Source organism: Malaclemys terrapin, chromosome 2 (assembly GCF_027887155.1).
Source record: "Malaclemys terrapin pileata isolate rMalTer1 chromosome 2, rMalTer1.hap1, whole genome shotgun sequence".
NCBI lineage: Eukaryota > Metazoa > Chordata > Testudines > Emydidae > Malaclemys > Malaclemys terrapin.
This window is the reverse complement of record NC_071506.1, coordinates 9490837-9506353: the sequence shown is the minus strand read 5'-3', so window position 1 is coordinate 9506353 and position 15517 is coordinate 9490837. Positions and strand designations below refer to the sequence as shown.

Here is a 15517-nt window from a genome sequence, read left to right as displayed (position 1 = left end):
CAGGGGGCTCAGGGCAGGGGGTTGGGATGCAGGAGAGTTGTGCGCTGTGGCAGGGGGCTCAGGGCAGGGGGTTGGGGTGCGGCAGGGGGTTGAGGTGCAAGGGGGTGCAGGGTGTGGCAGGAGGTCAGGGTGCGGCAGGGGGCTCAGGGCAGGGGGTTGGGGTGCAAGAGGGTGCAGGGTGTGGCAGGGGGTTTGGCTGCAGGGGGTGTTCGGGAGGCGCAGCCAATGGGAGCTGCTGGGGGCGGTGCCTGAAGCAAGAGCAACACACAGACCCCGGTGCCCATCCTCCCCCAGGTTCCGGCCGCTTACTGGAGTGGCGCGGGGGCAGGGCAGGCAGGCAGGGAGCCTGCCCTGCCCCCAGTGCGCGTCGTGCCGGAGCCACTCTAGGTAAACGCTGGGAGGGGCCGGGGGGCTGCGAGGAGCTTGCGGGCTGCAGAAAATAACCCAGCGGGCGGTGAGTTTGAGACCCCTGAGCTAACCTGTGGGTGTTTCTCAGAACCACAACATGTTTAAGATACAAACACACATAAAAATTTCATAACCTCACATGCAATGTCTTGTACTTAATACAAAATTTATCACAATTTTGCAACAGGACCGTATTAGTGTAGATGGTCACCTTCCTTTCTATACAGTATCACACTGACCATGTAAACACAGCGGAAGTCAGGAGGTGGTAACAAAACTGTGCATGAAGTTGTGACTTGCATCATCCTGAACCTTTGGCTGCTCTGTGCTCAGAATTGTGCTATCCTGTAACCACCACAAGGGACTGAACACCTACTGAGTGTTGTCATTGTGGGGCTGCTTCCTGGACCAGTTACTGTGTCCATTTATCCTTTCCCACCAGGGCCGGCTCTAGGTTTTTTGCCGCCCCATGCAAAAAAAATTTTGGCTGCCCCCCGTCCCAGCCCTGGTCTCCTCGCTGCCCCCCCCGCCGCCCCAACCCTGGGCTCTCACCCCCCGACCCACACCCCCCTGCTGCCCCAGCTCTGGGCTCTCACCCCCCCCACCCGCACCCCCCTGCCGCCCCAGCCCTGGGCTCCCCCTACCCCCCCCACCATTGCCCCCCCACACACCTCCTGCGGCCCCAGCCCTGGGCTCTCCCCCCCCCACCCCCCCGCCCTGCACCCTCCTTCCGCCACAGCCCTGGGTCACTGGTAACTCGCTCCCAGGGCGGGTCATTCAGCAGGGATTTTGGGTGTGCACAGAACACAGACAGGATTGGTTCCCATATGGTTACAGAACTGCAGTAAAGTGGAACAATTTTCAGCTTGTGTGATTGGAGGATATCTGGATGCATATTATAAGACTGTCCTACATAAATGAGGGAAAGTTGAGGTGCCTTTATTATTCTTTTGTTCCACTCTTTCTTTCTATGGGGAATTTGCCAATGCAATATCACTGTCTTCCTTTTAAACGAACAAACAAACAAAAGGCAATGGCTGTTGAAAATAGCAATTCCAGTCCTAATAACCACTGGGGAGCATTTCTTGCTCAATTTTATCCTACTTTTCTACAGCAAGTTACAGTGGATCAGTATATTTGATTTGGGAGAAATGAAGTAACAGCCGCCCAAACGGAGCTTGAGCACTCCTGAATTTTGAGGTGTTCAAATCTGGAAGGCAGGTGCTGGGCGGGAGGCGGAGCCTGTGGCTCCACAGGGGAGCACGGCAGCATGTATGCAGCAGCGTGTCTGGCGCTGCGCGAAGCCAGACACGCTGGTTTGAGTGGCACGGTAAGGGGGCTGGGAGAAGGGGTAGGGGGTTCTGGGGGGCAGTCAAGGGACAGGGAGAAGGGGGTGTTGGATGGGGCGGAGGTTCGGGGGGGGCAGTCAGGAGCAGGGAAAAGGGGGGGTTAGATGGGTCAGGGGTTCGGGGGGGCAGGCAGGGGACAGGCAGCAGTTGGATAGGCATGGGAGTCCCAGGGCTTTGTCAGGGGACAGGTAGGGGGTGGGGTCCTAGGGGGGAAGTTGGGGGGGGTCTCAGGAGGGGGCAGTTGGGGACAAGGAGAAGGGAGGCTTAGATAGTGGGTGGGGTCCTGGGGGGCAGTTGGGGCAGGGGTCCTGGGAGGGGGTGATCAGGGGACAGGGAGCAGGGGGGTTGGATGGGTTGGGGTTTCTGTGGGGGGCAGTCGGAGGGAGTAGATGGGGGCAGGGTGGGGCTACCCTCCCCCCCTCCCCGTGGAGTGTCCTATTTTTTGGAATCCCTACTCCCAGCGCAGCTCTCCATTCAAAGCAGGCTGCAGCATGAGGTCTCAGCTTCCTCACTCCCTCCCCCTCTTTCCAGTTGGTAGTGGCCAAGGGAATGCTGGGAAATGTAGTTCTTTCCCTGCTCCAGGGCTGGCTCTATAGGCAGGGAGCTAACCAAGGAACTACAGCTCCCAGGGCCCCCTGTTGGTTCTCAGTTCCCATGCTGGATCCCTGCCGCCCCTGCAAATGGGCTGCCCCAAGCACGTGCTTGCTTTGCTGGTGCCTGGAGCCGTCCCTGTTTCCCCCCTAGGGCTCAGTTCAGAAATACATTTAAGCAGGTGCTTAAGCTCATCTCTATTCAGCAAAGTCAATGGGGTTTAAACATGTACCAGAAGTAAAGTATGTGCTTAAGTATTTTGCTGAATAGGGATGAACTACTGAATCAGGGTCTGTGCTGGCATCAAGGAGTGTGTGGTGAACAATTTTTTTTGTCTCACAGTCATAATACTGCATTACTGGGGGAGCCTGTCACATTTTAGGTTATGCAGGATATATTTTTTATTTTTTAATTCCTTGTTTGAAGATGCTTGTAAGCTTTCATTCTTCACTTTTTTATATCGAGCATTTTACTTTTCTTTTTTTAGCTGTAAAATTGTCATCTAAATCAATTAGTACGTTCAGGATCCCAGAAATTCACTTTCCTCTGTTGAATCAGTGTGTTCACACCTACTATACAGATTTTATCAATCATCTCACCAGAGCTATAAATATTTTACAACATGATAACTCAGCACTGCTGGCAAGATATTTCTACCTTCGTGGACTTATTGGTTTGATGCAAGGGAAACTACTGGATGCGCTTTCAGACTTTCAGAATCTATATAAAACAGACATAAGAATTTTCCCTACTGATCTTGTGAGGAAGATGGTGGAAACTATGCCTCCTTCTGAACGTTCCCTAGCAGAGCGCAAACCCGAGTTGAAGAGGTTGATCCATCAAGTGATGGAAAAACAAAGAGAAGTTACAAAAGTAGATGACCATGTAAAAAATTTTAAATTACCAAAAACACACATGCAGTTGGACGATTTTGTGAAGCGAATCCAAGAATCTGGGATTGTCAAAGATATAGACACAATACACCGGCTATTTGATGCCTTAACAGTAGGTAAGTAGAAAATATGTTGTGTTAATTAACATCTATTTTTTATACTTTTATTGATAAGTGATGTAAGTTGCTGTGTAGAGTCTATTTTTTTTTCTCTGGCCTTCAGGAAAATATTTTCAAATGTTTCTCAATGCAGTAAGCGTGTGTGTGTGTGTGTGTGTGCTGAATGTGTGTGTGTGTGTCCCCATGTAGCACAGAACTTTTAAATTCACAGTAAAATGTTTTTGTACTTTTTGTAAACACACAAGCATTGTTACCACAGTCTATTATTTCCATTACATTCCTCAGTTATGCACGTAGACCCAAACTCAGCAAAGTAATAAATGGTGCTATTCATGTGCTTAAAGTTAAGCATGTGCTTAGGCAGGGTTTCTCAAACAGGGGTCGCCGCTTGTGTAGGGAAAGCCCCTGGCGGGCCGGGCCGGGCTGTTTACCTGCCCCGTCTGCAGGTCCGGCCGATCGCGATTCCCACTGGCTGCGGATCGCTGCTCCGGGCCAATGGGAGCTGCTGGAAGCGGCGCGGGCCGAGGGACTTACTAGCCGCCGCTTCCAGCAGCTCCCATTGGCCCGGAGCAGCGATCCGCAGCCAGTGGGAATCGCGATCGGCCGGACCTGCAGACGGGGCAGGTAGACAGCCTGGCCCGGCCCGCCAGGGGCTTTCCCTACACAAGCGGTGACCCCTGTTTGAGAAACACAGTGTTTAGGTATCTCGCTGAATTGGGGCCTTTGTGCTACATCCTCATCATTTTGGTTGTGAAATTTAACAGAAAATGAAACTCCACCTTATTGGCAATTTTTAATTGGGATAATTGCAGGAGATTTTATTTAGTGCAGTACATTTGACTCATTCTACACTAGGTGCTAAATGGTGTCTGTGGTGGTGTTCACCATAGTCAGTGGGTGAAGATTTCAGTCTTTTTTTTTTTTTTTTTTGTATTAGCATTTAATTGTCCAGTGATATGACAGCTCTATCTTGACTTAGATTACAGATAAAATATAGTCATATCCTAATAACCAGCAGATATGTCCATATGATAAAATCACTAGACAGTATCGCAGACTAGCAATCTATTCAAGAAAGGTCTGGAATTTGAATAACAAGGGCTACATTTTTCATGAAGCTACCATTAGAGCCTGAATAAGTATCATGGATTGTAAAAGAAAAGTTCAGGATGATGTTTCCAGGATAATTTCTTTACCTCCTAAATCTGAAACATGAATTTTGTGCTCTGGTTCTCCAGGGTAGTAAAGGCCACACCGTTTGCAATTTGCTGTGTGTAATAACTGGAGCTTAATTGTCACAGAATCTGGTCACTGTGTATTAAATATTGACCAAAATAGCAAGAAATTCTACATTTAAAACAATAGGTAGCATATAATTTATAATTATCTGTTTGAGTTGGAATATCTGGAGATCAAAAGCAGCTAGTTTTATGAAACTACAGTTTAAAGTGATTTTTGGGATGTATATGGGTTATATATAAACTTTTGGTCTGCAGATTAATGATTATTATTATCAATTCTATTCTTATCCACTATCCAGTAAATATGATTTAATAATGTCCAAGAGAATAAAGAGCTAGAAAATCCTAATGAAGAGTATCAAATTGAGCAGAGGAGTATGAATTCCTTTATATGGGCTGCTTGGGCTTGTGGAAGTAAGAGAGGCTGTGTAGCTGTTTACTTCCTCCCTGGAGCAGGTGGGGAGAGACCCAAATGGATGGATGGAGGCCCAGGGTATAAGCTAGCAGCAAAGTACTCCTCTCCCCCCAGGGACAAAGAGAAAGCAGGGGAGGAATTCTCACTTTGAAATGTCTCCCGGGGTTACTCCTGGCAGCTTATACACCAACCCTTGCTCAGGGCTTGAGCACAATCTAACCCTTAGTATCCTCAAAATATATTTTATTTTAAATTCATATAATGGCTTCAAATAATAAATAACTTTTAAAAACTTTTAAGGACACCAGAAACAAATTGACCCTGAAACATTCAAAGATTTCTACAACTACTGGAAGGAAACAGAAGCAGAGGCTCAAGAGGTTAATTTGCCACGCACTGTACTAGAGCATTTAGATACAAATGAATGTGTCTACAAGTTATCCTGCTCAGTTAAAACTACTTATGGAGTAGGAAAAATAGCAATGACCCAGAAGCGCTTGTTCCTTTTGACTGAAGGAAGGCCTGGCTATGTTGAGATCACAACTTTCAGGAATATAGAGGTGAGCATGAAGTAATTGTTGCGATCTGGTACATGATTGTGAGCAAGAATATGCCAGACTCCATCCTGGTAGCACAGCCTCTCTCGCAAACTGAGACATTTCATGAATGTTATACAAGAGAAAGAACTATGATGGCAGGGAATAGATCTTTAAAAAATCTCTAATTCTAGCCATGGCTACAACCAAAGTTTGAGGTATTTCTCAATGCCGACTGGCCCTGCTAATGGATCAGTGCCCAATAGGATAGGTGCTATATAGACCTATAGAAAAAAGACAGTTGCCCAAAGAGCTTGTGTCTTTTCATAAATCTAGACTATAAGTGTCTGAAAAAACAAATTGGGGCTAGGGAGTGAGAATGGATGGGGGTAACAGTAAAATGAGCACGTTTTGTACAATCAGAAGTAGTCTTCGCTCACCCCCTGTTTAGCAATATACCTAAACATAAATTGTCCTTTGAACATTTAGTTCTTCTAAACGCTGATCAGAGACCCTGTCTGGGTGTTTGTGTATGTCAACACACGAGAATTAGTTGTGGCTAGGAATGTTAGAAGTTGTCGTGCTTAATGAATACTGCACCTTCTCTGTGATTGTGCTTCACTGGTTTCTTTGTTTCTCTGCATTTACAGGATGTTAAAAGTACTACTGTAGCTTTCCTTCTTCTGAGAATACCCACTCTGAGGATTAAGTCCCTGTCCAAAAAGGAAGTCTTTGAAGCTAACCTTAAGACAGAGTGTGATCTTTGGCACTTGATGGTGAAAGAGATGTGGGCTGGGAAGAAAATGGCAGATGATCACAAGGTATAAATATTACTTTTCTAGTTGAGCTATTTGTAATCACTATTTATAAATGTTTCTGTTCCTCATGTACTTGGGAATTCACATAAAAACCTGTATTAAAAAAAATGTATTTTCCGCTTTTCAGCAAAGAGTGAATGAAAGAGAACCGGGGGGTCTCATATGGCAAAAAAAAAAAAAAAATGAAGATTTACTAAAATATGATTCTGTTTAGTACTATAGTACAGCTTGAAGTACTACAATTTAAGAAGAAATCATTTAAAATCTGGTTGCCAAAATAAATGTGCAAAGTAAGTTTTTGTCATAGGTCACAAACAAAAAACCAAAAGGCTGACATTTCTGCCCACATCCGTTTTAATTACAAAAAAACAACTCAGTAAAGTGTGAAATGGAGGCCTTAATAGAAAATTTCCCTCATTTTGCTTGGCACATTATTATGAAAGGTCACATAGCGAGAGGATTTTACCATGCCTGGACATGTGGTTCTGAATCCTGTGAGTAGATGGGCTAACACAGATTCCTGCACCACAGAGACCCCACGGAGAAGGTTTATATAAACAGACTATTCATCCAATCCAAAGACGTTGAGGGTAATCCAGGAACAAATAGATCACTTATCTATGTTGGAGAACTAGAGAAGCTACAGGACCGAGAATGATTACATGACACATTTAATATTCTTTGTAGTCCCAAAGAAACTGGGCATCTCAAGAGCAGTCCTGTATCTTTATTTCTGAATATCTGTTTAGTGTTTTTATCCAGATTTGAAATAAATGTCAATTCCACAGTAGCTGTAAAACTAGCTAGAAAGCCTTGCAATGTAAGTTCATATTGCACTCTTCTAGAAAGATGTCCATATTCTGGGCAGAAAGAACTTGAGTCTATTATGAAGACATATGCAAAGTGGTCACTTGGTCTAAACTTTATACATTCACCATAGCACTGCAGGCCGGACCTTGTGGCTTCAGCTGATACTGCCTTCAGCAGAAGGATCTTGTATACTGTAGTACATGAGCCACACATACTAACATGCCAAAATTCATAAATATTCCCCCCAAGTATTTACTCTGTCTATTTATTTGCTTTATTTTACTGCTGACAAAGGCACAGTCCTGTGCACCATTTAGCACCCTGGGGGCTGAGAATGGGAAATGTTATTTTACCATACCTACTGATTTTCCTTTCTTAGAAGTCTTGGGGTATGTCTACACTACGAGAGTAGTTCGATTTTACTTAAATCGAATTACTGGAACCGAAATTACAAAGTCGAACGTGTGTATCCACACTAAGAACAGTAATTCGACTTTGAAAGTCCACACTAACGGGGCAAGCGTCGACATTGGAAGCGGTGCACTGTGGGCAGCTATCCCATAGTTCCCGCAGTCCCCGCTGCCCATTGGAATTCTGGGTCGAGCCCCCAATGCCTGCTGGGGAAAAAAATGTGTCGAGCGTGGTTTTGGGTAACTGTCGTCATTCAGCTGTCACTCCCGTCCTCCCTCCCTGAAAGCACCGGCGAGCAATCAGTTTGCGCACTTTTCTGGTGAGTGACGGCGCGGACGCCACAGCACTGCGAGCATGGAGCCAGCTGCCACCATCGCTGCAGTTATGGCTGTTGTCAACACCTCGCACCTTATCATCCACCTTTTCCAGAGGCAGATGCTGAGAAATCGGGCGAGGAGGCTACGGCAGCGCGGTGAGGACATTAAGTCTGAGAGTGGCACAGACTTCTTGCAAAGCACGGGACCTAAGTCTGAGAGTGGCACAGACCTCTCGCAAAGCACGGGACCCCGCACCGTGGACATCATGGTGGCAGTGGGTCATGTTGATGCTGTGAAACGGCAATTCTGGACCCGGGAAACAAGCACGGATTGGTGGGACCGCTTAGTGCTGCAGGTCTGGGATGAATCACAGTGGCTGCAAAACTTTCTCATGCAGAAGGGAACTTTCCTGGAACTTTGTGAGTTGCTGTCCCCTGCCCTGAAGCGCAATGACACCCGGATGCGAGCAGCCCTGACTGTCCAGAAGCAAGTGGCCATAGCGCTCTGGAAGCTTGCAATGCCAGAAGCTACCAGTCAGTCGCGAACCACTTTGGCGTGGGCAAATCTACCGTGGGGGTTGCTGTGATGCAAGTAGCCAATGCAGTCATTGAGCTACTGCTCTCAAAGATAGTGACCCTGGGAAACGTGCAGGTCATCATAGATGGCTTCGCCGCGATGGGATTCCCAAACTGCGGTGGGACTATAGATGGAACTCACATCCCTATCCTGGGACCGGAGCACCAGGCCAGCCAGTACATTAACAGAAAGGGCTACTTTTCAATGGTGCTGCAAGCATTGGTGGACCATAGGGGACGTTTTACCAACATCAACGTCGGATGGCCGGGCAAGGTTCATGACGCTCGTGTTTTCAGGAACTCTGGTCTGTTTAGATGGCTGCAGGAAGGTATTTACTTCCCGGACCACAAAATAACTGTTGGGGATGTGGAGATGCCTATAGTGATCCTCGGGAATCCTGCCTGCCCGCTAATGCCCTGGCTCATGAAGCCCTATACAGGCGCCCTGGACAGTGAAAAAGAACTCTTCAACTACCGTCTGAGCAAGTGCAGAATGGTGGTGGAGTGTGCTTTTGGACGTCTCAAGGGGAGATGGAGAAGCTTACTGACTCGCTCTGATCTCAGCGAAACCAATATCCCCATTGTTATTGCAGCTTGCTGTGTGCTCCACAATCTATGTGAGAGCAAGGGGGAGACTTTTATGGCGGGGTGGGAGGTTGAGGCATATCGCCTGGCTGCTGATTACGCCCAGCCAGACAGCCGGGCTATTAGAAGAGCCCAGCGGGACGCGCTGTGCATCCGGGAGGCTTTGAAAGCTAGGTTCCACAGTGAGCAGGGTAACCTATGACTGTTAAGTTTGTTTAAAGAGAAGCTGAACCTGCCCCCGTTTCTTTACCAACTTACTGTTGACTATCCTCTCCAGTTACATACCCCCCTCACCCCGTTGCCCCCCTTCCAACACATCTTTAAAAATAAAATAAATGGAACTTTGTTCATTAACACCGTTTTCTTTATTAAGGGTTTCGTGGTAAAGTGTTGAAACTGGGATGAAGACTGTGGTGGGGAGCGGGTGTAGTGATGGAAAGGATGCTTCTAAACTCGAAGAATGACAGGCTCCTGCTCCTAGAGTGGTCCGCAGTGGTGGACTGGTTGTTTCAACGGAGCCTGCAACCCCTCCTTTTCGGGACTCTGTGTGTGGGGGCTATGTGACTTTGTGGCGGGGGAGGACGGTTACAGATCCCCTGCTGTGTGGCTCTGTCATCCAGGCTAAGGACCGCTGCATAAGATCTGTAACCGCCCTCCCCCTCCACAAACTCACATAGCCCCCCACACAGAACATGAAAACTACCTCCCAGACTGACCAGGGTGCCTAGTGACTGCAATGTGTGTGTGACCTGCTGCTGAACCTGCCCCCATGTCTGTACCCTGGTAAAGGTGACTGTCCTCTCCAATTACCAATCCCCTTTTCCCCCCTTCAAACACACTGTCCTCTAAAAGAACCTGACGGAAACAGTAATTAACAGAAATGTATTTTTTATTAACAACTACATAGTTAGGGGATGAAACTGGGACGGGGGCTTGGGTAAGGTGCTTTTGGAGTGAAGGAAAGGACTTTTCAAAACTTTGAGAATGAGAGTCATCTGGTACTTGAGCAGTCTGCAGGGGTGGAGTGACAGTTTTCACGGCCCCTGACGCCCCTCCTTCTTGGGACTTTGGGTGAGGGGGGGATGAGACTTTGTGGCAGGGGAGGGCGATTAGAGATAGACTGCAGCGGGGCTCTGTCCTCCTGCCTCCGGCCCTGCAGAACATCTACAAGGCGCCGGAGCATGTCAGTTTGCTCCCTCATTAGTCCAAGGCGTTTGAGTCGCCTGCTGGTCTTCCTGCCGCCACCTGTCCTCCCGTTCGCTGTGTGATCGCTGGTATAGCGACATGTTCTCCCTCCACTGGGTCTGCTGTGCCGCCTCGGCTCGGGAGCAGCCCATAAGTTCAGAGAACATCTCGTCCTGTGTCCTTCTCTTTCAGCGCCTAATCTGCGCCAGCCTCTGGGAGGGGGATGCCGGGGTAGGTCGGGAGACATTCGCAGCTGTGGGATGGGAAAAAGGGAGTGAATTCCTCACAAAGATACATTTTTGTGAACAATGAACATAGTCTTTCTCTGTGAACAAGACCATGCACAGCACCTATCACATGCGCACTCAGGACAAGGTCGAATTTTCGGCCTTCCCATTCAGTGCCTGGGGTCTTGGAGTACAGATCACACAAGCGGGGCAGGGCAGCGGAATTCGGTTAGCAGGCAGACATGGTAAGCCGTAGACTTTTGGCTGCTGAAAGTTTAATTTATAGCCATGTCCTCCTTTCACGTTCAAAGCAATGCCCCTAGCGTTGGCCAGTTCCTGCTGCTGGCAATCCGGCCAGCATGGACTCTGCCCCTGTCCCACCCCCCTCGCGGCTGTCCCCGGGAAAGATCCCTGTATGCTGCCCCTGTCCCGCCTCCACTGTGTGGCTGTAAACTGCCGATTACAGTTATGTAAAGGAACAGGCAATCAGTCCCAATACTAACATTCCCCTAATTTAAACTAGGTCAACATGAGTGATATCACTCTGATGAGGATTTCGGACCCAGAGAAAGACCGCATGCTGCATGAATGCTAGCAAAAACCAGGGCCGTATGCGGCCATGCTGTGCGAGGCACTGATCCCGGAGTACTTGCTGCTAGCCTGGCGTGGTAAAGTTTCATACCACGGAGGACGCAATAAGGCCGCTCTCCCCAGGAACCTAATGCAAAGGCTTTCACAATACCTCCAGGAGAGCTTCCTGGAGATGTCCCAGGAGGATTTCTGCTCTATCCCCGGACATGTTGAGAGAATTTTCCAGTAGCTGCACTGGCAAGGACTAAAAAGTAGAGCGCCTAGGGCAAAGTAATCATGCAAAACCCATTGTTAATATTCCATTCCTGTTCTGATCAAAATAAATGTTTTCATGTTTAAAACACTTACTGACCGATCCTTCCCCTGATTCAGGGTCAGGGTTAACGCCTTGGGAGGGTTGGTAAGGGATCTTCGTGAGGGTGATGAAGAGATCCTGGCTGTCGGGGAAATCAGCGTTGTATGCGCTGTCGACTGCCTCGTCCTCCTCATCTCCTTCCTCATCTTCCCCGTCCGCGAACATCTCCGAGGAAGCGGCCGTCGACAATACCCCATCGTCAGAGTCCATGGTCAGTGGCGGGGTAGTGGTGGCGGCCGCACCTAGAATGGAATGCAGTGCCTCATAGAAATGGCATGTCTGGGGCTGGGATCCAGAGTGTCTGTTTGCCGCTTTGGTCTTCTGGTAGCCTTGTCTCAGCTCCTTGATTTTCACGCGGCACTGCATCCTCTCTCCTCATGGCTTTGGAGATCTTTTCGTAGATCTTCGCATTCCGTTTTTTCGATTGCAGCTCCAAAAGCATGGGCTCATCGCCCCACACAGCAATCAGATCCAAGACTTCCCGATCAGTCCATGCTGGGGCCCTCTTTCTATTCTGCGATTGCATGGTCACCTCTGCTGGAGAGCTCTGCATCATTGCCAGTGCTGCTGAGCTCGCCACGATGTCCAAACAGGAAATGAGATTCAAACTGCCCAGACAGGAAAAGGAATTCAAATTTTCCCGGGGCTTTTCCTGTGTGGCTGGTCAGAGCATCTGAGCTCGGACTGCTGTCCAGAGCGTCAACAGAGTGGTGCACTGTGGGATAGCTCCCGGAGCTATTAGCGTCGAATTCCATCCACACCTACCCTAATTCGACATGGCCATGTCGAATTTAGCGCTACTCCCCTCGTCGGGAAGGAGTAGAGAAATCGATTTAAAGAGACCTCTATGTCGAACTAAATAGCTTCGTTGTGTGGACGGGTGCAGGGTTAATTAGATTTAAAGCTGCTAAATTCGACATAACCTCCTAGTGTAGACCAGGCCTTGGACGCTGGTCCAATTCCTGCCTAAAAATACGTGATGGGGCGTCATGTACCTCTTGTACATGGTAGGTTGAAGGGCTGCTACTAGCAGGTCAGGCTCTTGTACTAGATATGGACTGGCTGCAGATTTTCCTTTATTGAAAACGAGAGAGAGAGATGCAGGAAATGTGTCTTTCATAAGATCCTTTAATGCACTGCTGGCTCTAGCTATTACCAGCTCAGGTAAAGTATGTTACACATGGCACAATCTACATTACAATACAATTTAGTATCTGGTAAGGTTAGGTTAGATTTCAAAGTTGTTTTTATCTAATTTTAACAGTGGAAATCAGTGTCTGTGCAGCTCTGCAATTGTTCTTCTGGGATGGGTTTATTCAAGTTTATATAGGTTCCTATACTGCACTCATTACTGTAGTATACGAGCACTTTCCAATGGTGCCTAAAGCCACATAAACATCTGTCCTGTATGCATGCGCGCGCACACACACAACGTGTGTGTGTTTGTTTGTTTGTTACGGAAGGTTTGTGCGAGTTCATTCCACAATCTTGGGCCAGCCCCTGAGAAAGCTCTGCTCGTTCACAGGCACGTTTGTAGAACATTACATTGTGCCAGAGGAACGAAGTTGTTGACCACGGATTCTGTCTTGGAGCTATAGTCACTCTTTTAGCTCTCCTGGCTCAGGCCACTGAAGCACTGAGTGCCTTGAACTTATTCTGTGGGATACCAGTGTAGGGAACAGAGGATGGGTGTGATGAGCTTGTGGTAGTCAGTGTTGCTGAAGAGATGTGTTGCAGCGTTCTGTACCAGTTAGTTTTCTAAGCTCTAAAGGCTTCAAGACCAGGTATATTGCTTTGCTTGTGGTTCTCCAGCTGGGAGATGACTAAGCTGTGAAAAACTGAAGCATGGTCATTGTTCGCCAGGATGGGGGGTCTTAATCAAATGGAGATGGTAGAAAATGTTACTTTCAGATGCTGGCATGTGAGAGCTTGGACTCCGTGAGGAATCCAAGAGTACTCCTAAATTATGGCGTAAACAGACCAATTGCAGGTATGTACCTTCAACCAAATGAGACTGTACAATGGCTGCTAACTCTTCAAAATGCTTTCTTCTATCCACCAGCATCACCTCTGTCTTGCTTGGGTACAGCTTCAGCCAGCTGTTCTTGATCCATGAGCTGATCTTGCCCAAGTACTGGCCTATCATGAGGATAGTGGTATGGTCATATGTGGTGAAGGATTAATGGAGCTGTGTGTCCTCTGCATATTGTTGCCACTTGAGTCCATGTCAGCTGACCAGTTCACCTAGTGGCTGCATGGAGATGTTGAATAGGACTGGAGAGAGAATTGATCCTTGTGGGACTCCACAAATGAGTTGGCTAGTGGTGGAGCACTCTCCTGTCACTACTCTTGGGTCCATCCCTCCAGGAAGGATTCTCAAACCATTTTAGCACATTACCTTGGACCCCTGCCACCTCTCTCGGGTGAGACAGCAGAATCTTACGGTCAATGGTGTTGAAAGCTGCAGGGGAGCGTCCAAAGGATGAGAGTGGATGTCTGTCCTCTCTCCACTGATAGCAGGTGACCATCCGTGCCACTAAAACAGTTTTAGATCCATATCCTCGCCTGAATCCAGATTGGGTCACGTATAGAACAACAGCTGCAATTCAATGAGTTTGAATTTGGCCTTTTGGGTAGCTTCTCTATGAGCTTGCTCAGGAACAGAATGGTTGACACTGGGCAATAGTTTGCTAGAACTGATGTGGCTTAGACAGCAGATGCTGCTATAGGCGTAGGGATGCTTCTAATAATATTGAGAGAGCCCTGTTGTGAGTATAGAAAATGGGACTGTGTAAGAAAAATGATTACTAGATGAGCTAAAATCAGGTTTTTCATTTTTAGGATCCTCAATATATTCAACAAGCCCTGACCAATGTCCTCCTGATGGATGCTGTAGTGGGTGCACTGCATTCCTCCAAAACCATTTATGCTGCTTCCAAACTATCTTACTTTGACAAGATGAAAAATGAAGGTCAGTTATATATGCTTCAGGGGTGCACTTGCCATTATAATTAAGTCTGCTTCAACTTTTTCTAAATCCTGTGTTCAAAGGGTTGTGTCTAAGAAGCTGAAATTTTATATACTATGCAAGTTGTTGGCCCAGATGCGTTCTTTCACGTCATTTATAGAGTATTTTCTCACAAGGCATTGTTTTAAATTTAAATAAAAAATGTTAACACTTTAATCTCATAATCTGAATAAACAGTACAGGTTTATTCTAAAATTCATGAGTTTTATATAATTTGAGGTTTAAATTTTTACAGTTTTGTAAATTGTACAATATCTTTGTGTTTCAGTGCCCATGATGGTCCCAAAAACTACATCAGAAACACTAAAGCACAAGATTAATCCCTCAATTGGCGAGACTTTTCCACAAGCAGTAGACGTCTTGCTCTATACACCAGGTACCGTGATATGTTCATTCTTGAAATTCATCCATCATTGAAATTCATCCATCCATTAAATTCATCATTTAAATTAGATGCAAAGCTTAAAATCTCTCCACTGATAGCAGGTGACCTGCTGCTATAATTTGTGGAGGAAGTAGCCTGATGTTGCTGCTGTTATGGCGTGTTTTGTGTATATAAAATATTGCACACAAAAAAACATGTTAAAAGAATATTATTAAGGTTGGAAGATCAAGTACTCAAAAGTTAGGACATGCCAAAATTAAGGTTGCCTGTGACACCTTAATTTACCCCTGTTGTGGATATGCGTATGATATAGTCTTTAATTACATGATCACATACTACTTTTTCCATAGCATTCCTATCTGACTGAATGCACAGGATGGTGGATGGTGCTCACTTAATTAGAGCTATTCAATTTTTTGTTTTATCCTCTTTGTTCAATGTATAAACTTATTTACTGCACTACTTAAAACCTGCTCTGAAGACAGAATTATTAATTTCCTCATTGGGTTTTTCTATGATGCTCATCACTATACAATCTAAATGCTTCACAGATATTAATGATTTTACTTTCATAACATAAGATGAGAGGGTATTATTATCCCCATTTTACAGATGGTGAACTGACAGAGATATTAAGGATAAAAGTATCCACTAATTTTGGGTGCCTAATTTGAGACA

At 46.7% G+C, this 15517-nt stretch overlaps 1 protein-coding gene across 1 annotated transcript in view; it reads left to right on the top strand.

The window, feature by feature from the left end:
- DENND3 (DENN domain containing 3) overlaps positions 1 to 15517 on the top strand; it is an 88415-nt gene that overhangs the window by 55919 nt on the left and 16979 nt on the right. Inside the window, 5 exon segments of the mRNA XM_054020256.1 lie at positions 2836 to 3357; positions 5317 to 5576; positions 6203 to 6373; positions 14268 to 14397; positions 14723 to 14830. Coding sequence (XP_053876231.1) covers positions 2836 to 3357; positions 5317 to 5576; positions 6203 to 6373; positions 14268 to 14397; positions 14723 to 14830 — 1191 coding nt within the window.